This window comes from Gymnogyps californianus, chromosome 23, assembly GCF_018139145.2.
Source record: "Gymnogyps californianus isolate 813 chromosome 23, ASM1813914v2, whole genome shotgun sequence".
Lineage (NCBI taxonomy): Eukaryota > Metazoa > Chordata > Aves > Accipitriformes > Cathartidae > Gymnogyps > Gymnogyps californianus.
The window spans coordinates 3,757,251-3,777,787 of NC_059493.1; the positions used below are offsets into that span (position 1 = coordinate 3,757,251).

The following is a 20,537-nucleotide window of genomic DNA, read 5'->3' on the forward strand; positions in this document are numbered from 1 at the left end:
TGGCTCAATGCCTGTGCAGTGAATTTAGGCATCTCTTATTCAGAGATGAAGCACACTAAATTTCCATCCCGATTTGCATTGAAGACCCTCAAGTCCCACTTGACTGTTATTTTACCCCTTCAATCCTATCACCTAATTCCCAAGCGACTTACCCTGGCAGCTGCGGACTCCCAATGCCATGATGTTCTTAGCTTGCAGAGGACCGACCTGGTGAGTAGGGGACCTGGTGTGTGGGCAGAGAAAGATCTCACCTGTGTGAAATCCAGAGGCAATTACCAACAGAGGGAAGAGCCGACAGCAGAGCAGCCTGTTTTATGAGCAGAGAAGGTCCGTCTGCAAGAGCAGAGCGAGCTCAGATTCCCTCTTGCATCTGGCAGCAAGTCCCAGCCTGGCCAGTGCAGAAGGGATTGACTGGGATTCTGTAGCAGGCACCTGATCAACAACGGATGAAGAGCTTCTGAGAGGAGAGGGAGGAAGGCTTGCAGCAAAGCCTTCCCAGCTCGCTCGAGTGCCGGAGGTGAGTGCCAGCTCTTTGTGAGCGGCAGGCTGCAAAGAAAGAAAAGTGGGGTGGGAGGCAAGAGGGAAAAAAACAAACGCCACGCTGTCAGCAGGAGATTGGAAAGGAGTGAGAGCTTCAAGCGTTTTTCCTTGTGCTGGGTTGTCTGGCTGGGTGTGAGAGCTGGGAGGATTGCAGTTGGTGCTTCTGAGATGTCAGCGGAGCAGTAAAAAGGGGGTTTGGATGCTGATGGGGACTTGAACAGCTGTGAAACCTCTCAAGAGACGGGAACAAAGGGGAACCCATGGATGGTTTTTACTCCTCCACAGAAGATGGGCCGGATGTGATCAATGACACCAGCAGTAGGAAGAGCTGGGCAGAGGAAGGCAACTCCGAGTTGTCCTTCCGTGTGGTGACAGCTGCCTTACTCTTCCTTCTCATCCTCTCCACGCTCCTGGGCAACACCCTGGTGTGTGTGGCGGTGGTCAAGTTCAGACACTTGCGCTCTAAGGTCACCAATTTCTTCGTTATTTCCTTGGCAGTCTCTGACCTCTTTGTGGCTGTACTGGTGATGCCCTGGAAGGCTGCCAGCGAGGTGGCGGGGTTCTGGCCCTTTGGGGCTTTCTGTGATGTTTGGGTGGCTTTTGATATCATGTGTTCCACAGCCTCTATCCTCAACTTGTGCATCATCAGCGTGGACCGTTACTGGGCCATTTCCAACCCCTTCCGCTATGAGAGGAAGATGACGCAGCGCGTGGCTTTCATCATGATCGGAGTGGCTTGGCTACTGTCCCTCTTGATTTCCTTCATCCCTGTGCAGCTGAAGTGGCACAAGGATCGTGAGCTCCTTAGCCAACAGGAGCCAGGTTTTAACATCCCTGGGGAGGAGGAGAACTGTGATTCCAGCCTCAACAGGACTTACGCCATCTCATCTTCTCTCATTAGCTTCTACATCCCTGTTGCCATCATGATTGTGACGTACACCCGCATCTTCCGCATTGCCCAGCGGCAGATCCGCAGGATCTCCTCCCTGGAGAGGGCGGTGGAACATGCCCAAAACTGCCACAGCAGCGACTGCTCTCACGAGGCCTCCCTGAAGAACTCCTTCAAGAAGGAGACCAAGGTCCTCAAGACCCTCTCCATCATCATGGGCGTCTTTGTCTTCTGCTGGCTGCCTTTCTTCGTGCTCAACTGCGTGGTGCCCTTCTGTAATCTTGACTTACGTGAGCCAGGAGAGCTACCTTGTGTCAGCGAGACTGTCTTCAACATCTTCGTCTGGTTCGGGTGGGCCAACTCTTCCCTCAATCCTATCATCTATGCCTTCAACGCAGACTTCCGGAGAGCTTTTGCAACCATCTTGGGCTGTGGCTGTCTTTGCCCCAGCAACGCAGTGGAGACAGTGAACCTCAGCAATGAGCTGGTCTCCTACCACCATGACACCACGTATCAGAAGGAAGTGGTGACCCTCAGCTACCCCCAGCTTCTCCCCCATGCTGCTCTGCAGATGGAAAACGACGAGGTGTCCTTTGACAAGGTTTCTCAGATCTCCGAGCCCTCTCGCAACACCTGCCCTGCGGACGCCTTGCCTGCAGTGATGCACATGGAGTGTGAAACGGCTGTCTCACTGGAGAAGATTACACCTTTCACCAGCAATGCGTTCAATTGAGACGGTGTTGGGAACAGGGCGGTGGGATGGCCTCGAGGAGCGATGGAAGCAGGGACGCTATTGCAGTTGCCTATTTTCTGAGGAGTTTGAGGATAACGTGGATATTGCACTCTCTGTCTGGGCAGGAGTTTGCATTAAGAAGTGTGGAATAGCCAGAGTGATTTTCCAGATGGCTCAAGGGGTTCAGATGCGTGTTTTTGTAACCCGCAGTTTCAGATCCAGCCCGGGTGGGCAGTAGAGATCTGTGTCACTGCTCTCTCTAGCTGACCCATGGAAAAATGCTTTCTGCAAAAGACAAAAACGCAAGGGCTGAAATTCCACTTTCCTTCTGACTTCAGCTGAGAAAGCAAAGACCTGTGTGGTCTGCTGAGCCTCTCCTCCATCATCGGTGAAGTAAAAACGCAGCTGTGCTTGTGGGGAGGGAGGCCGGTTTTGCCACTGCCTGTGTCCAAAAGGCCATCAGCCCAAGGCTGCGAAATGGGCACAGGCCAGATGCAACTGCTTACTTGGTGATAACTGCTGCTGGCAGAACTAGATAATCCTGCCTTGTGCTCGGTGGGACAGTGCTGTGCTGCGTAGCAGCCTTTAGCTAGGGAAACCCACGTTTCTGGTGGGCTGTGCAGGAAGGAGGTAATGGCCTTGCTAGGATAACTCTCTTAGGCTCGCCTCTGTCTCTCTGTTGCTCAAGCAAATTATCCTGCAGGTCTGGGCAGGTATGCAGCCACCTCTCCTGGAGCCCTGAGGCTGTGCTTCGTAGCAGCTTGTCTGGAGCATGTTGCAGGGAAGGGTTTGGCATGCTGAAGGCCGGCTCTGGCCCCTGGAGCAAGAGCCAGCCTCTCTAAGCTGGGACATGCACAGCTGAGGGCGGTCTAGGACGAACACAAACTGTGTTTTAGCCCCAGGACGTTGGACCGTTTGCTTGGAGCCTTTGGGAATGAAGGTGTCTGAGCCCTTCAGACTCTGAGGGTAGGGGAGAAAATCAGATGTTAAAGCAAGAACATTGCTGGTTTGGTTTCTGCGCCTCCGCCACATCTTCCATCAGTCAGGTCCTCCTCCTTTTCCTAGACTGTTTCTTCCCCCTTTTACTTTGTTCTCCCTCTAATTCCCTTCCTCCCCCATTTCATTAAGGATCCTTCCGCACTGCCTCCCTTGCTGTCTCATTTCAATAATAATGGCTTCTTAAGCAGCACTCCTAGCTCACCCCTACTCTTTAATTAGCCTCTCCTGTGCATATGGGAGCTTGTGTCTGGTGAGCTGGGGGTAGAAACAGCAAGTGAACAGCCCCCGGCATTTCACTGCCGGCTGTGACACGAGTGACTTTGGAAAGGTGTTTTGATCGGTGCCTGGTTAAACACTGCAGCAGCAAGCGGCACATCCATGTCGTCTTGAATCGGAGACATCTTTACCTCTCTGGCACAGCAGAAGAGCCTCTCCCCCTCCCCAGCAAACGTTAACAAGGAGAAAAATCAGAAAGTGATAATTACAGAGTAACGGTAATTATTAAATAGAGCCCAATTATAGTCAAGTTACAGCATAATCAGCGTGGGAGGGGAGCAGAGCTCACTGTATCTCCAAGGTTGATGCTTGGATTTTTCTAGGGAAGCACTGATAAGACTCAACTTCATGTATAACATCTCCCCGTGTGGCAGTGGTGGCTAGCTGTCAAAACCGCGACGGTCTCGGGGCTTTTCAGCTCTGGGAGGATGGTACAGCCGAACTTAGAGAAGGAGTTGTTGTTCTGAGATGGGGACGATCATCCGGCCTGTTTCTAGGAGGCCCAACGCAACTGACTTTGTTTGAACATTGCTGCAATATATATAATAATTTCCCACACTAAAAGCAGGGTGTTGTAGCACGTGTTAGTATGGTTGTGCTTTACTTCAGGACTCCTGGCTTGGTGGCGAGAGGGAGTCGGAATATCCAGCTTTTTTCAAAGCAGTACTGTCCTGGCCTCCCTGTTTTTGAAGAGTTTACTGATACTCATCAAGTGGCAAAGTTCTGGGGCTTAATCCATGACCGTTTGTAAAGAGACTGGAGAAAAGCAGGCAGCTCAATGTATCACTGTTATCTATGATGAGTTGCAGGCTGAACCTGCAAAAGAAAGACAACGGAGAGGGTGATGTGATCCTTTTTTTGGTCCAGTTATTGCCCGCATTTAACTTGCATTGGGGAACGCTGCAACAGTCCCCGGCTCCAAAGCACTGGGGCTCTCCTCTGCCAGCCGTGCAGTGCACCAGCTCCCTCCGGCCGGTCCTCTTACCTGTGACTTGTGGCCTGGCCGGTCGCGTGGATGGCCGATACCTTCCTGGCATCGGCATCAGAAGAGACAAGGTGGTGACAATGAGCTAAACCAAAAACTCCCAGGTTATGGAACAGGCCCCTGCACGTTACAGACGTTTCTGTGGTCAGTCTGGGAAATGGACAACAGCTCCAAAACAGCGGAACTCGGGCTTGCTTTGGCAAAAATACACCTTGTTTATCTGGCTTCAGAATGGGTTTCTCTTTTTCCTGCTATGAGTTTCCTGCACAGGTCTCCTCTGCAGTTCCACCGGGAAGCATCCTCCTCCCATCCTAAAGCCGTGCAGTGTACTGCTGCATCCCTGCCTGTATTTCAGAGGTGAATGAAATTAATTCCTACCTGGGGCTGATCCTGGAGCAGGGACTATAAGTCAGGACTCGTGTGTGCTGTTGCTAGCTCTGCTCCTGCCCTGTAATCCCAGGTAAGCCAGTTCACTTTCTGGAGCTCTGGTTTTGCCGTGGGTGAACCGAGGGCAGCAGCGTTGGCTCACCCTGCGGACAGGTTGTGAAGACGGGTGGGTTTTTTGGGCTGTCGGGGTGAGCGCGGCTGTCAGCACTGAGCAGTCTAGGTAAGAATAAAATGAGCAAACAGGAGCTCAAATCCAATTCAGTGTGAGCTGGATTGCGGTGTAAGGTAAAACTGGCATCTTTAATGCTCTGAGCGTCCCTCTGCTTCTGCGGCAGCTGCTGTGGAGGTACCGGGGCCCCAACATTATCTCATCAGGTGCCTGGTTACGTGAAGAGAGATCATTAACTAGGGAGAGGTATCCAGGACCCATCAGGCACAACTCAAGTGTCTGAAGTCACTAAGCCTGGATACACAGGGACTAGGGGAAAAGGAGCATTAAAATCTCAATTTAAATAGAAATTGGAGGCTGCTCCTGAGCTGTCAGCCCGTCCTGAGAGCAGGGCTGACAGGACTCGTGCTGCGACTTGGAGGTGAGCTGTTGGGGCTGGCCAGGACTCGGCTCCCAGCCTGAGGCAGCGTGCGTTTGGGGAAGGAGGACCTGAACGGCACCCGGCTGGGGACGGAGGCGGCTGCCCCGGCGTGGGGGCTCTGAGCTGCCCCTGGCCCCTGCTATGGACAGGTCTAAGTGCCTCGCCAGGCCCTGCCGTGCTTTGCCCACTCTTGTAGCTCCCCCGCCATTCCCCAGCCCTGCGCAGATAAAAATCCCGTTTGTCTGAAGCCCCAGCAGGCGTGCTCCCATCCTCCCGGGGGACTGTTGGTCTCGGGCTCTGGCCATGGGCTCCAGGCTCCTTCCAGCTCTGCAGGGTTTGTCCTCTCTTCTTTTTTCCCTGCGTAGATCCTGCTGCGATGATGAACAGCAAGCACCCCCGGAGACATTTAATGCTGTTACCATGAGACACAGCAGATTGCCCAAAATTGCTGCTGGAGAGTCTGCCGTGGAGAGAAAGGTCTGTGGTTCACCTCTGCTTGGAGGCACATGCCAGCAGCGGTGTAAGGGGGGCTCCGCTGCCTCCCCGGGCTGTGCGGGCGCCCGCTGCCAGCACTGCCGTGGTTTGCAGACACAGGACGGTGGCACCACGTGCCCTGACTCTGGTTTGCAGCGGAGGTAGCTCCTGTTCTGGAAGCCTGTGCTGCTGGTCCTGCGTTCAGGGCTAGTCATCTCAGCCTGGCTCTGGAGGAAAAAGAGGAGCAGGGCTTTCGTGTCTCAAACCTAGGCTGGAAATTGTGCCGCCCTGCTTGTATCCATGTAGGTTAGAAAGGATGCTGCAAGGCTGCGAAAAGGGCGCTGTCTTACTCTGTGCAATCACGAAATCAATGCACATTTTTATGATGTCGGTCTGGGGCAGACAGGAAGGCTCTGGGGAATTAACTGTGTGCAGGTGGTTGATGCGGTTGCTGCAGCAGACAGATGCAGAGTCGTGCCCGCCGCTCCTTTCCCGGCTGGGTTGCAGGAGGAGCGTATGTGGGTGGACAGTGTGGGGCAGGGGATGGCTGCTGCCCTGGAAGTGATTTTTCAGGTTTAAGAGGAACGGATTTAGCAGAGAAAGGGGGAAATAGTGCAGGGGAGGGGAATGGGATGTGGCTGGTGTAGGTTGCTGTCTTGCCTGACTTTGCTTCTAAATTGGAAGCATCAGCTGCTCTTCTCATCAGGCAGAGGCCAGGGCTGGTCTCCAAGGAAAGCAGCTCCAGACAGGGGTCAAGACTGGATGAGGGTCTCCAGATGCTTGGAGGAGCCTGGCAGAAGCTCTTGTGAAATCACAGGCCTGGCTTTCTCAATCTATATGGTAATTTTGAGCAATCAGTCAGCTAAGGAGGGAGAGGCAGGAGAGATTAACCCTGCCGAGGAGGATTTTGTGAGAGCAAGGCCAGAATCTCTCCCTGTGCCAGCGTGGGGATGGCTCTGATGTACCCACTGTGCTGCCTCGGACTTGTCTGTGTGTCTGTTGCAGTGCGTGGAGCATGTAAAGGAGCCCAGACACAGTTCTTTTCTCCTCCTACAAAAGGAATAATGAGGGTCATTAGTCACCTTTGAGCATATCACTAACGAACTGTGCGGTTCGTTTTCATTGACCTTGCTCCTGTGCTGAACAGCAGCGACTTCTCAGCTGGGAGCAGCTCAGGGCTGTGTAGCGACCATCGCTGCTCGTGCTGAGGAGCAACGGGGACGCGTTCACTGAGCTGGGGGACGGATGACACCCTGGGAAGGCAGTCAGTCGATGGGATGCTGCCCTTGTTTCTGTTCTGTGCAATGTTCTCAATTCTTGAGACCCTTACTCTTCCAGAAACTGTCACCTGGGGCAAATTGCCCCCCAGGATTTATGCCTTAACTCATTAAGAAGGGAATGTGAAATTAGAATACTTGGAAATGTTGAGCACCTGTAAGTCTCACTAGCTTCACCTGGCACTCCTGCAACAGGCCCCAAACTCCCCTTCGTCATCCCTAAACTCAGGCTCTCGGCATCAGAGGCTCCTTCTGACTGCTTTGTGCCACGGTCTCCCTAAGAAAGAAGACAAGATGGCTAAAAACTCTGGGACTTTTGGCTGGAGGAACCCGTGCGGTTATGGAGAAGCATTAGGATTTCTTTCTAGGGAAGCTGAGCAAAGGGAAAACGAGTGAGTAAAAGATGTCCCAACTTTAAAGCTCGTGTAGGTGCCATCTGCTCCCGTGAGCTGCCACCACCGCGGACCAGGGTGAGTCCGGCAGCAGGGAGAAGGGTTTCTTGCAGGATTTGGTGTTGGGGCCGTGCCACGGGCGGACGCGCGGTGCCCCCAGGAACCGGACCCACCGTGTGCGACCTGCCTGCCGCCCCTGCCCGGCCTCGGGGTGAGGGGGGGTCTCCCCGGTGGGTGCTGCCCGCATTCCCATCGCCAGCTCCAACCCCTTCCCTGAACACGCGTGAACGCACCCGCGTGACCACACACACACACACACCCCCGGCAGCCTCTGCGTGGGCCAAGGCTGCCACGGCCGGGCCCCGCCGCCTGCGTGGGGAAAAACACTTCCCTCCCCGTGCGAGCGGCAGCGCGGCGGTCCCGGCGGCGGCTCCCCACGCTCCCCACGCGGGGCGGCCGCCGCCGCCCGGGGCCCGGGGCCGGGACCGGGGCGGTGCGGGGCGGCGCTGCCCGGCGGGAGGAGCCGGGGCCGGGCGCAGGCGCCGCGCCGGGATCCGCCGCTCGCCCGGGCCTGGCGGTGAGGGCGGCCGGGGGGGGGGGGAGTGGGCCCGGCCGGGGGGTGCAGGGGGCTGCGCAGGGTGCTGGGGGTGCAGGAGGAAGGGGGTGGGTAACAGGGTGCGCAGGGTGCTGGGGGTGAACGGGGATGGGGGAGGGGGCTCATAGGGTGCAGAAGGCAGCACGTGGTGCTGGGGGTGCGGAGGGAAAAAAGCGGGGGGGGGGGGGGGGTCAGCAGGGCGCACAGAGCGGCACGTGGTGCTGGGGGTGCACGGGGAAGGGAGTAACGGTGCGCAGAGCAGCAGAGGGTGCTCTGCAGGGGTGTCCAGGGGTGCGCGGAGCCGTACAGGGTGCTGGGGGTGCACCGGAAAGGGAGTGGGGTGCAGCAGGAGGCACAGGGGTGTCGAAGGGTGCGCGGAGCCGTACAGGGTGCTGGGGGTGCATGGGGAAGGGAGTGGGGTGCAGCAGGAGGCAGAGAGCAGCAGAGGGTGCTGGGGGTGCACAAGGAAGGGGGTAACATGGTGGAAAAAGCAGCACGGTGCAGGGGGCACACGGGGAAGGGGGACAACAGGGTGCACAGAGCAGCACGTGGTGCTAGGGCTGCACAGGGTGCTGGGGGTGCACAGGGAAAGGGATGGGGTGCAGCCGGGGTGAACAGAGCAGCACGTGGTGCTGGGGGTGCACAGGGTGCTGGGGGTGCACAGGGAAAGGGATGGGGTGCAGCAGGGTGCACAGAGCAGCACGTGGTGCTAGGGCTGCACAGGGTGCTGGGGGTGCACAGGGAAAGGGATGGGGTGCAGCAGGGTGAACAGAGCAGCACGTGGTGCTGGGGGTGCACAGGGTGCGGGGGGTGCACAGGGAAAGGGATGGGGTGCAGCCGGGGTGAACAGAGCAGCACGTGGTGCTGGGGTGCACAGGGTGCGGGGGTGCACAGGGAAAGGGATGGGGTGCAGCGGGGTGAACAGAGCAGCACGTGGTACTGGGGGTGCACAGGCTGCCCCAGGGGCCTTGGATGCACAGGGCAGGGGTCAGGGCTGCAGCCGGGCGCATGCAGCTGCGCAGAGGGTGGGTCAGGTTTGCAGGGGGTGCTAGGCACCCACGGGGGCAGGGGAGCTTGCAGCCCACTCTCCAGGTGGCTCTGTCCCTCCGCAGGCCTCCCGTCCGCTGCCACCCTGGCGCTGCGCTGCATGGATGGCGTTTTCCTCTCGCCCAACGAGGATGAGTTCGTGGGCAGGATCGTGGAGGAGCTGGAGCACTTCATGCTGCAGGGGCAGCACCACAGGTAGGTGCCCTGCCACGGCAGCGAGCAGCCGGGTGCAGAGGGGCCTTTGCACGGGGTGACCCGCTCCCTGCTGCCACGTGCCGTCCTCGGGCGATGGCGCGTGCCGCTCCAGGAGCAATGCCACGTTGTGACTCTTGTCTCGTGTTTTGCATTGGTTCTCTGAGGTGAAAACGCCGGCTGGGTTTGTGCAGCGGCATTTGGAGCCTGGCTGCAAGGTCTGGCTGGCTGCAGAGCTCCAGCTTGGCTTGGAGCATCCCTGCAGGCCAAGGATCGGCGTGGCGTTTCTGCCGTGCACCCTTCTCTATTCATACTCCTTCCAGCAGAGTTGTTTTGGATGCTGGTGGCTTTTGCACCAGCCACAGTCTGGCCTAGCTCGCTAGTCGCCCTGACGAGTTACAATGAATAGTTTTGTAATCAAACTGTTCCGTTTCCCCCCTCTGCTGAGGGCTTCCTGCGCGCCGGATCCTCCTCCACGGCAGCAAACTCCGTCACCTTGGATTGCTGCATTGTTTTTCTTTGGCCAGGCTGGATTTAACTGGACCTAGTTCTTGATCCAGTGACTTTTGAAACCCTTGAGATAGCCAAAAAGAGGGTGTCAGACAGGAGCAGGGGTGGGATTGCTTAGTTCAGCTTCTTGCCAGCTTGTAATGACCTTAAATATTTGTTTCGTTGCTTTTTTAAAAATATTTGGCAGAGAAAGCACCCGTGCAATTGTAAAATGCTCAGAAACTAAACCGGAATTGTAAAAATGTGTCTAAATGCAATGGAATCAAATGTGGTGTTTATTCATCTGTTCATATTCTTTTAGTTGCTGTTTTCTGGAGCGCGCTCAGGCTGGGAGGAAGGGGACTGGGAGCAGCCTTCTGCTGGTGCTTCCCAGCCATTCCCAGAATGGATACAGGCGGGAATGAGAGTCCCAGCCAAAGGCCCCGGGACCAGGCAGTCACAGCCGCCCCGCGCTCCTGGTGCTACGTGCAAAGCGAGCACGTCTGTCCAGACATCTAGGATGGAGAAGGGATTTTGGCTCTTTAATACCAGAAAGTCCTGCGTGGCTTTTGGGCTTGGATTTAAACCCTGCACTGGGAATGACTTGGGGAAGAGAGGTTAATAAATTCTTGCTACGTTCCCGTCCTTTTCCTTCCTGCAAGTTGCTGATGCCCTCGACCCCTCTCTCTTTTCAGAGTGCTCCTGTTCCCCCCGCTGTCCAGTCGCCTCAGGTACCTGATCCACCGGACCGTGGACAATGTGGATTTGTTGAGCAGCTTCTCTGTGGGAGAAGGATGGAGGAGGAGGACGGTCATCTGTCACTCGGCCATAAGGTACGGTGCAGCAGATGTAACGGCGCTTCTCTTTCTGTGGCCGTGGGGTTTTTGTTCAAGCTTACAAGCACAAAGTTTGCGTAGTGCTTCTCTGCAAAGAGGGTGTCTGTTATCGATAGCATCTTCCAGTCATTAAGGGAGCAGAGGGTCTTTTTTTTTCCCCCTATCTGCTGACTTCTGTGTGGATTTGATGCTTTTCCTCCTCTCTTTCTTTTGCAAATACGTTACTTGCGTTCCTCTGCTCCCTGCTCACGTCTTGCCGTTCTCTTGGTCCCAGGCTGCCCACCGAGACTAGCGACCAAAAACCCAGCAGCAACCCGCCGAGACCGCACCGACCTCCGCAGCCGTGGGGCCGGGGGAGCCGAGGCGGCAGGCTGCGGCACGGCGGGGAGACGCACGGAGACAACTCTCGAGCCTGCGTGGGGTCTGGCAGGATAAAAAGGCCGCCTAGGAAGAAACCAGACAAAGCCCTGTATATCCCCAAGGCGATGCGTAAGAAGGCAGAATGGGGGGAGCAGGAGAGCGCGGTGGCAGCTGGCACCGAGTCAGGTGGGGATATGGCACAAGAGGAGGAGATCTGCCCGAAAGCTTCAGTCGGGGACGCCCAGGAGGAACCGGGCAAGTCTGAAGGCAGCCCCGATGCTGTCTCCTTGGCCCCTGGCAAGCAACAGGAGCCTGGCGAAGAGTGTGCTTCAGGAAAAAATAATGACGACACAAACGATGAACGTCCTCCGTGTTGTACGGATGTCCTGTCGTTAGAGAATAGTAACGATTTCTCCGGGCAGGAAAGTCAGGATAAAGACAGTTCAGATTCCCTTTCTTCTGTACACAATAAAAACCCCGTTGAAGCAGAAGAGCAAGATTTGAGCTGCGACAACACTATTATACCAGAAGGTAGCAAAATCCTGTGCCAACTGCAAGCTGAAGACCAAAACAGCCGGAATGCCGGTGTATTGGAGTGCGGCGAAAACTCCTCCCTATCAGAAAGTCGCAGCGGTAACTGCTGTACAGACCCGGCTGTAGCAGAGTCGAATGCAGTGTCGCTGGTGCTGGAAAACCAAGATAAGAGCTGCGCTGCTGCCAAGAGCCTGGAGAGCAGCGGAAACATGTCACCGCCTGAAGAACAGGGCAAGCACTCAGTGAATGCCGGCGTGCTGGAGGGAGGCAAGAGTTTCTCCGAACTGGAAAGCCAAGATCAAGAGTGCCCCGGCGTTGCCCGGGTGGAGCACACCCAATGCCAGAACCCCCCAGAAGCCCGAAATGAGCCTCTGGTCGCACGTGAGCCGGGCCGTGGTGCCGACCCGTCGGCTCCTGAGGACCAGAACGAGCTCTGGGTGGATGCTCCCGTGCAGAACCGCAGCGGGAAGGTGCCCGTGGCAGAAGAGGAGGACCAGGAGCGTTCGGGCTTGGCCGATGCGCTGTGGCGTGAGCTGCATTTGTCCGCGGGCGATAAAGAGGAGAGCGCGGCCGTCCGCGGGCAGAGCAGCCTCGAGGACGACTGTACCGCAGAGCTCTTTGCAGAGGTAGTGTCTGGCCGCAGGTATTGCCGTGGGGAGTGACTTTGGGGAGAAGAGGGTGGCTCAGGAGTCGGCCCGAGGGGCAGGCATTAGTCCATGGGAGGAGAGTCCCTGTGCCGGGGCTGCCCCAGGCGACTGCTGAACCTGTTGGCAGGAGGAGTGTGGCCGCAGAAGCGGTTTGCAGGGACCGGGGTGGGGCCCTGGAGGATTGCTCTTTGAAGTGAAACCTTGTCTGATTTGTTTGTTTGTTTGTTTTTGTTAATATTCTCAGATTGTGGGTTATTTAACCGTGAAGGATATAAGCATCGAGAAGATCAGCTTTGATTATTCCAGCTACGGAGATGCCCAGGTCAGCGAGGGGGATTTTGGCCACGTAACTGAAATCTATGACTTCTCCCCGTCGCTGAAAACGGAGCACCTGTTAGAAGTGTTCTCGGATTTCCAGTGAGTACCGCTCTGAGAGCCTGAGCACGTCAGGGGCGTGAAGGGAGCAGCAGTCAGACTTGAATGCACAACAGAATCTGATGAATTTTGAATTTTCGTTTCGCCTTCATGCCCTTATGGCCTACACTCTTTCTGTGCCTTAAAGGATGCTTTCCTGCAGTTTATGCATGATTTAAAACACGACCGGTTCTTCAGGGCTCTGTCATACACACAGTTCCCTACGTGCAGGCTTATTCCTACTGCTCTGGCTTCGGTGAGAGTCTTTAGGAGCTTCTTTGTTATTGCGTCCCGGTACCCGAGTGAAATTACGTGCTTACATAAGTCTTTGCAAGAAAAAGGGCTCAATTCTGCTGTCGGAGATAAGATTTATTATGTAAATATGGGGAACAGAGCCTTGTGCCTAAGGGAGTGACATTGGGTTAGCAGCCGGACCAGAACAAAGTTCAGCCCTGCGTTAGTGATAAATGGTGCTCGGTGCAGCTCTGAATTACTGTGTCGCCGCTGCCAGAGCGCGCAGGCACGGTGTCTGTGGGCACCTCTCCCTGTTTTCCTCCCGCCATCCTCCTCCTCTCTTGATATACCTGGCGGATTAGATGCGAACACTTCACCTCTACGGGTCCCTTAAATTAAAAAACATGATTTACATTTTAAATAAGCTACTGTCTGTTGTGTGTGTTTCCTCTAATGTATTTTTTCCACTCGCTGTGAGAGTGAAACTGAGCTGCCAATTGACAGATCTAATCTGAGCAGTCGGTTGTATTTCCTGTGCTGCAGGAAAATCTTCGAACTCCCTGCTCCCAAACTCACATTTTCCACTGACGCTTTATTAGAGTTTCACATCGGTCTCTTCACCCTAAGCTTTGTAAACCCCTTTTATAAATCACTTGCTTTTTATTGAAGATGTCTGAGCAATCGGGTGGCGTTTGTAAAGCGCTACATAAGTGACAAACAATATTTTTGTGTTACAAGCCAGTCCCTGAAATGGAGGTTGATTTTGGCCAAGTGTTTCTTTAGAGGAAAAGGAGAGTTCTTGGCGGCAGCTGATGGGGGAATCGTACTCGTGGCCTTGAAAGGGGCACATCTAATGTTCTTGTTCCTTCCCTTCCTTCTCTTTCCCCTCATGCAAAATGGGTGTAATGCTTTGAAAAGCACCAGCTGTCTGCCTAAAAATACTAAGTACTCTTCATAACTCAAGGTGGCTGATGGGTTTTGTTGTGTGGGGGTTTGTTTTTTTTTTTTCCTTATTAATGAGTGTTATTCTATTGTCTTTTCATTTTAGCGAGAGCGGTTTCAAAATCCAGTGGGTCGACGACACGCACGCCCTGGGAATCTTCTCCAGCCTGTCCGCAGGTAGCGTGACTCGATTCGTGGCCGTGATTGAGGGACCCGCAGAGCTGCTGGGGTTTCTCTGCTCTTGCCCAGTGACCCTCTGCTGACGCGCTGGTTTGCGGCGTGCCTCTTGCTGCGTCTTGCACCCAGGCTAAGCTGTTGCCCAAGGTAGTCGTGGTTCATCACGCCTTTCTTCCTGCGCGCTTCAAACTTGAAAGGCTTTTAAGGCTTGAGAAGCTGGAATTACTGCGGCGGTGTGTGGAAACTCTGCTTTGCAAGAACAGCAGGTTGTTAATCGGCTTGGATAATAACCCGGGCACCTTTTGTATACAGAGCGACTCACGCTGCATGTCTAGAAATTTAATCTGTTTTGCCACTTCAGGGTTTTTTTTTCTGTTGTAACTAGACAAAATTCCTGCAAGCGTACAATAACGAGCGCTCGTGGCCTCCCGGGGACCTCAGGGGTGCGATGGCACGCAGGTCACACACCAAGCCTCCTGGCAAACTGACCTTCTCGGGGACAAACGCCCCGAGCCAGCCCAAGAGAAGTTTCCATCCAGCAGTGCCTGTAGTCCGAAAGCTTATGCTTTTTCCTTGGATTTAGTCTAATAATGACAGGGTTGTCTTTTAAAACGTGTTCATATTTTCCTGGGACTCTTCCTGTGCAAGGAATGTGTGATGTAAGCCTGAGGTGACCAGAATGAGTTTAGCTGTTTTAGTACAAGTCTTGAGGTAACGTATCAGCTGCTGAAGCCCAAATTATTCAGTGTTACTCTACCACGTACTGATTTTTATTATTATTAAAGCCGCCAATATTCAGTCTGCTAATTTCAGCAATCTTTGTTCTTTGAAGCGTCTCAAGCCCTGGGGCGACGTTATCCTTCTTTAAAGATCCGACCATTGATCCACGCAACAAAGCAGTCTAAAATCAAGGCACTTCAGCGACCAAGTAAGACAACCTTTTTGAAACTATTATTAGTAGTATTGCTTGGTTTACCAGTCTTCTATATCCTGAGTGGTCACAATGACAAGTTAAATGGGGAAATGTATATTAAGGACCAGTATTTCTTTTTTTTTTTTTTTTTAATTCGTTTGCTTGGTTTTTTATCGCTTTATTGGTATCGCAGGACAGTGAGGGGTTGTGTAGAGTCTTTAGTAAAAGCCTGCAGCTGCTTTTTTTTTTTTTTACGGTATTTTTAGCCAACCTGTATCGTAGTTACGTTAAAACTTACTGCATCAGTAATCCGGGCTTCTGCCTATTTGCAGCAGGCATGAGTGGTTGGCACAGGTGAACAAGATGGCAAAAACAAATTTGCAGAACAAGACTACGTTATATTCTGCTTCCGGGAGAGAGAACTACGGCTGTTGCCTACGCCAAAGTTTTCAGTCACTCTTTCTCTCCTGCTAGGCGAGGCCTGAATCAAAAAAGCATCAAATCCTGTTGCTTTTTGTTTTCTCTTCAGCTAAATGGTTTGCTGAAATTCATGCTTAGTCTTTCCTGTGTTACTTGCTTCGCTTGTGTAAAGTTTTAAGTGAACAGTTGTATTGTTCCGCAGACGGCTGTGGCTGTAGCAGTGACCGCAGGAAGACAAAGCACGGCAAATGCCGTAAGCCTGCCCCGTAACTTTCTCTGCACAGTTACAGATAATAGATGAGACAAAATCGATAGCCGTTACGTTTTGTGGTTGGCATAATTTTATTCAGTATCAGGTGAAGGAAAAAATTGTTAAGCTTAGCCATTAACATTGTTCTATTTATTTTATTGCCTTTTAAAATCATACTGTAATCAGTTATACTTGCCACCGTACAGAAATGCCATGAACCTTGTAGCAGTAGAGACTTTGCTGAACGTACAACTATACTGTTATTTCTACAGTACATTGCAATTGAAACAAATTTCAGTATTGATGCTTTGAAGGGACACTGTCACAGTTCGAAGTTCCTGAGTTTTTAAGACTGCTAGATTTAAATGAAACGTCAAAGAATGGGATTTGCCTCTGCACTCCCCCCTTCATCTGTTTTCATTCACGCTTCCCGATTCTTGTTGCTGTAGCCTGTCGGCATGCTTCTGAATCAGGTCATAAACTCCTTCTGGGGAACGTTATATATAAACTCTGTTTGTATTCAGTTTAAGTAGCAATTTTTTTTTCCAAATGCAAATTTGGATCTTAATTAGCTGACAGTGTCTCTTTTTTTTTCTTTTTTTTTTTTTTTTGAGCTTTGTCAAGAAAGAGTGGCAGGTTTTTTTCCAAGCTGTGGCTGTTTTGAGCCTGCCCCTTTTTCTTCAAGCTGCTGATGGGCTGCCTTTATTAATAAAACTTCTGAAAAAGCAAGCAAAGCCCCCATTGGTAACTGGATAATAAATTTGCAAACAGTTGCTGATAAATGATTAGGTAATTGCCAAATCCAGACTGCTGTGGACTTGGTAAAGTTTTGGTGTATTCATTTCTTGTAAGATGAAACTGTAGCAAGCCAGGTGTCTACCAGAAAATGGCGGTTACTGGCCAAAGGGCTTTCCCAAAGCATCTGATATATTCAGTTATTTTTTTAAAAAATGCAGATTTTTTTCCTTGCTGCTTTCTAAGGTTTTGATTAGTCTAAATTGAGATCAAACAACTTTCCCGTGCGTGGATAAATTGGACTGTGTGCCTTCATTTTGTTCTCAGAGATGTGACTTGCTGAACTGTTGAATTAGGAAGCTGTTCCTGAAAGCAAATGGGGAACGATTCTCTCTACCACTGCAGAAGAGGCCTGGAGCTTAATCATAGCCAAATAGCTTTTGAACTGCCATTGAAAAATCTTAAGTACAAATCTGGAGGCACATCTTTCTAAAAAAAAAAAAAAGGCAATTTACTGGATAGGGGTAGAATGATTTGCTCGTGCTCCTGGGCTAATTCTGTAAAGGAACTAAGAAAATAGAAATCAGCCCTTCTGTCTGCCAGTCCTGTGGTTTAGCCACACGGCTGTTCCTAAACAAGCACTAACTTAATGATTTTCACCCATTTGTACCTAGAGCTCCTTCACCTTGCAAAAGAAAGACCCCAGACTGACACTGCAGTGGCGAAGAGGCTGGTGACCCGGGCTTTGGGTTTGAAGCACAAGCAGCAGGACGTCTCAGGCACTGAAGTGCTCCTGCCGGAAAGCTTGGACCAGGAGGAATAAACCATCTCAGCTAAAAAAAGATGTATAGATGAGCATGGCTGTGATATTAAACTGCATGCAGAACAGTGAGTTGCCACGGGGATGTCCTCTTATGGATTGGCACCGTCTTTTCTTTCTAAAGTTGGGAAGGGAAAAAGTTTACCATTAATGAAATTTTGAGCTCAAGAGCCAAGCCCTGTGAGGGTTGCTGGTGGGGAGAGCATCTTGCCCTACTCTGTTGCAGAGCGTCTGTTACTGGGGCACTTGCAGAAAGTAAGGCTGCTTACAGAAAAGCCTGCTCTGTAATTTTAAAAGAATGCATTAGATTAAGGGAATTGTGTCTTGTTGGCCAAAATTCAGCTGTAAGCAAGAGCATCTGCAGGAGTCAAAAAATCTGTTTAATGTTTACTTTCTTGTAATGTTATTGTTAAAATATCCCACAAAACTGACAAGCATTGAATGCAAGTGAGTTTCAGGGTTTTTCCTTATTTACACAGTGTTTAAAGAGCCTGACCTGCTTTGTTGCCCTGTTAGCAAGGAAAGTTGTCATACCCTGCTTAGGAAAAGAAAACCAGAACTTGCCAGTTCTGATTTGCCCAGAGCCTGGCGTTACGAGATGCTGCAAGACACCTTGTTGTGGCAGCAGCAATAGAGCATCCAACACACCTCAGACTCTGCTTTTGCTACACAGTCCGGCATCTTGAGAACAAAATGGAGTTTTCCAACTGACAGTAGGCTAAAAACCTTTGCTAGATGCCACCATCTGGGCCACTGGATAAATGAGAGAAGTACTCTGACAGGCATTAGCAAAAGACTTCTGCATTCTTTAAGCCTCACAACATCCCTGTGAGGTAGGTTATGGAGAGCACAAATCAGATGCAGCCGGTTTCAGTCCCCCTGTGGATTGAAAAGGTCAGCTATAAGCATTCAGTTAACTTTAGCTGCTTGTAGAAGTCTTCCGTAGAAACACAGAGGGAGAAAAAACTTCCGTACCAGGAATGGTGAACGAGGCCCTAAACTTTCATGGAGTAGAAATACACAAATGGCATGTAAAACATTTTTCTGGGTAAAACATTTTTATTCAAGTAGCTGTGTCTGAAAACCTGTAGCAATGTGTGTCCTCAAACAAACAGAGGAACACACTTAGCACCATTATGAATTTACCAAGTGTAAAAATCCTTTTAAAGACAACTTACACAGGCGGGTCTGTGACAGCACAGGTCCAGATCCCTGATGATGAAAGCCGTGAAGTTACCTCTGTAAGGTACAGTGATGATACAATGCCTTAACTAAATTCATCCTTTAAAGAAAAGACAGAGTGAATATCCAGCTTAGAAGGTAATATTTAGATGTACGTAGAATCTATTGGGTGAGTAGCTTACTGTGTAATGGAAATTCACGGTCCAGTGGACTCATCAGGAGATCTGCAAAGTCTTCTAGATGTTACAGGGGAGGTGTAGCTTCATGGAGCCCTGATGCGCTTGTGGAAAACAGTGCTGCATTAGCTGCTCCGCTTAGGAGATTGTGTTGGGAGTTGATTGTTGAATACGAGAGTTTCACTGCAGTATTAAATTATGCTTTGTACTGTTCTGCTCAAAAAAAGCTGCTCCAATTTTTTTTCCTTTCCTGTATTTCTTTGCTAAAATGGAGTAATGACATGGCAGTACTGAGGATTAGCTGTGTTCAGGAAGCAGCGTCACAAATGGAGGCGTTTGCATCAATGGTGCGTTCAAGCTTGAGTCAAAGAGCTTAAAGATACCAAGATTAATGCCTTGAAGAAAATGAATGGTAAAGACATATTTAGGTTGTTGGTAGCCAAACAAAGGCAAATTGTGCTTGCTGCAGCCTCGACCTACGTCTGTGAATAAAGACGGCGCTGCAAAGTGGAGGGAGAAGTCTTTGCGGAGAAGGTTGGAATGGTGAAGATACAGAGCCAAGTAGAGTTTAAAAGCCTGCTCTTAACTACCTCAGTAGTAGGGACTGGAGTTACAAGAGACACATGGTGGTCTGAGCACCTAAACTGGGAAGGAAGGCATCTTTAGACAATAATTTACCTTGCTAATTTAGAGTTTGATTGTTTGCTTGATTTTCGTTTTTGTGCAGTGGTTAGGGAAATCACCAAAGTAGGAAACCTCGCTTCTTTAAATAGTGGGGTGGGAGGCGATGCTCTTCTATCGGGTGGACACCTTGTTATTTGTGAGTCCGCTGAAGTGATCAAACTTCTGTTCCGTTTCCTCGCTGAAGGAGCCGCCTGGGGAGTTCACAGAAAGAGCAGAGGGGTGAGCAGGAGGTAGCAAAGGCAGCTCGCAACACAAGGCAGAGAACACACTGGGGTTTGTGTAATCTGCAAAAGATGCTGTGACAATGAAGGGCTCAAAGCAAGTACTGGAAGAGCAAAGATTTTCCTGGGCTAATTAATTTAAGCATTAATTAAATCTTACCGTGACTGGAACAGCCAAGAGTCCCCAGGAGTACTGGATCTAGTCTTTTATGTATTTGGAAGACTAGACTACAAGCTACCCTCAATTTCACTGCTAACCTTTGTTGCTTAAAAAAAAAATGAGGCGATGACTAGCAGGACCTGTGAAATGGCCTCCTCCTTGAGGCTGATGGTAAGTGCGTTCTGTTTACTCCTCTTAAATGGACTGTGCCCTTACTTTTTGCTAGCTGAGAGACAATGAAAGCTAAATACATTTCTTTTTAAATAGAAATATTTTCAAGCTCAGCTGGAGAGCCCATCCCACGCTTAATTGCCTGTTCATCCAAATGAAGTGGGTTTGGCTTTTCTGAACTAGGTCACAGTCTGAAGCGTGACACACGAGACAAGTATTTTCTTAAAAAAAACTCAACAAATTAATGAGAAAAATCAGTAGTTACATGGAATTTTTTCAGGAAAAACACTCCTTGAAGAACTTCAGCCAGCTCTGGAAATTGTCTTCACCACTGGTTTTATTTGGAGGTTGGCAGGCAGTTGCTGTTAATTTATTTTCTGTGTTAAAAACAGTTTAGCTTACAAAGCCCCTAACTTAATTCCATTTTAAAATGGTCTTGACAATTAACTGTTAATGCAAATTTAAACTAGTTCGGCTTTGATATTTCCAAGACCAAAAAAAATTCCAAATGATAATGTTTTATGTGTATTCAAGAAAATACGCAGTTTTCCCTCACATTCAAGGGCCAGCAGAGCATTTTCATTTCTGGCTTGAGCAGAGGGCTCTTCTCCACTGCTCTGCTTCACACATCACTGTTCTTGTTTGCTTTTTTCAAGAAAAGAGAAGCTCTGGGGTCTGAAGAGGTCAATCCCAGGTTGGTAATAAAATTTGAGTCTGGGAAGAAGGTGTAGTAGTTTGTAGTTGTAGGTGTAGCACTCTAAACAAGTTCTCAGACTGCACGAGAGCTTTCCTTACG

General features: G+C 51.0%; 3 protein-coding genes across 7 annotated transcripts in view; 2 read left to right on the top strand and 1 right to left on the bottom strand.

Annotated features, from left to right (window-relative positions):
* The first annotated feature begins 800 nt into the window (after positions 1-800).
* On the top strand, positions 801-2,162 carry LOC127025318 (D(1) dopamine receptor-like). Its single transcript, XM_050910235.1, has one exon. It carries the CDS (start codon positions 801-803, stop codon positions 2,160-2,162), a length of 1,362 nt encoding a protein of 453 aa, XP_050766192.1.
* Positions 2,163-5,843: 3,681 nt separating this feature from the next.
* R3HCC1 (R3H domain and coiled-coil containing 1) lies at positions 5,844-17,219 on the top strand. Of its 2 annotated transcripts, none has more exons than XM_050910231.1 (8): positions 5,844-5,876; positions 9,250-9,379; positions 10,561-10,698; positions 10,976-12,221; positions 12,487-12,659; positions 13,939-14,009; positions 14,842-14,937; positions 17,002-17,219. In XM_050910231.1, exons 2-8 carry the CDS (start codon positions 9,285-9,287, stop codon positions 17,148-17,150), a joined length of 1,968 nt encoding a protein of 655 aa, XP_050766188.1. In that variant the 5' UTR covers positions 5,844-5,876; positions 9,250-9,284; the 3' UTR covers positions 17,151-17,219. The 2 variants fall into 2 exon arrangements, with proteins under 2 accessions (XP_050766188.1, XP_050766187.1); XM_050910230.1 differs by lacking the exon at positions 5,844-5,876 and adding an exon at positions 8,090-8,119.
* The window catches only part of LOXL2 (lysyl oxidase like 2), a 63,563-nt gene continuing 58,686 nt past the window's right edge, over positions 15,661-20,537 (bottom strand). For all 4 annotated transcript variants that reach the window (XM_050910227.1, XM_050910225.1, XM_050910226.1 and 1 more), the window contains one exon: positions 15,661-19,380. In XM_050910227.1, coding sequence (XP_050766184.1) covers positions 19,301-19,380 — 80 coding nt within the window. In that variant the 3' untranslated portion in view covers positions 15,661-19,300. The remainder of the gene's footprint in view (positions 19,381-20,537) is intronic.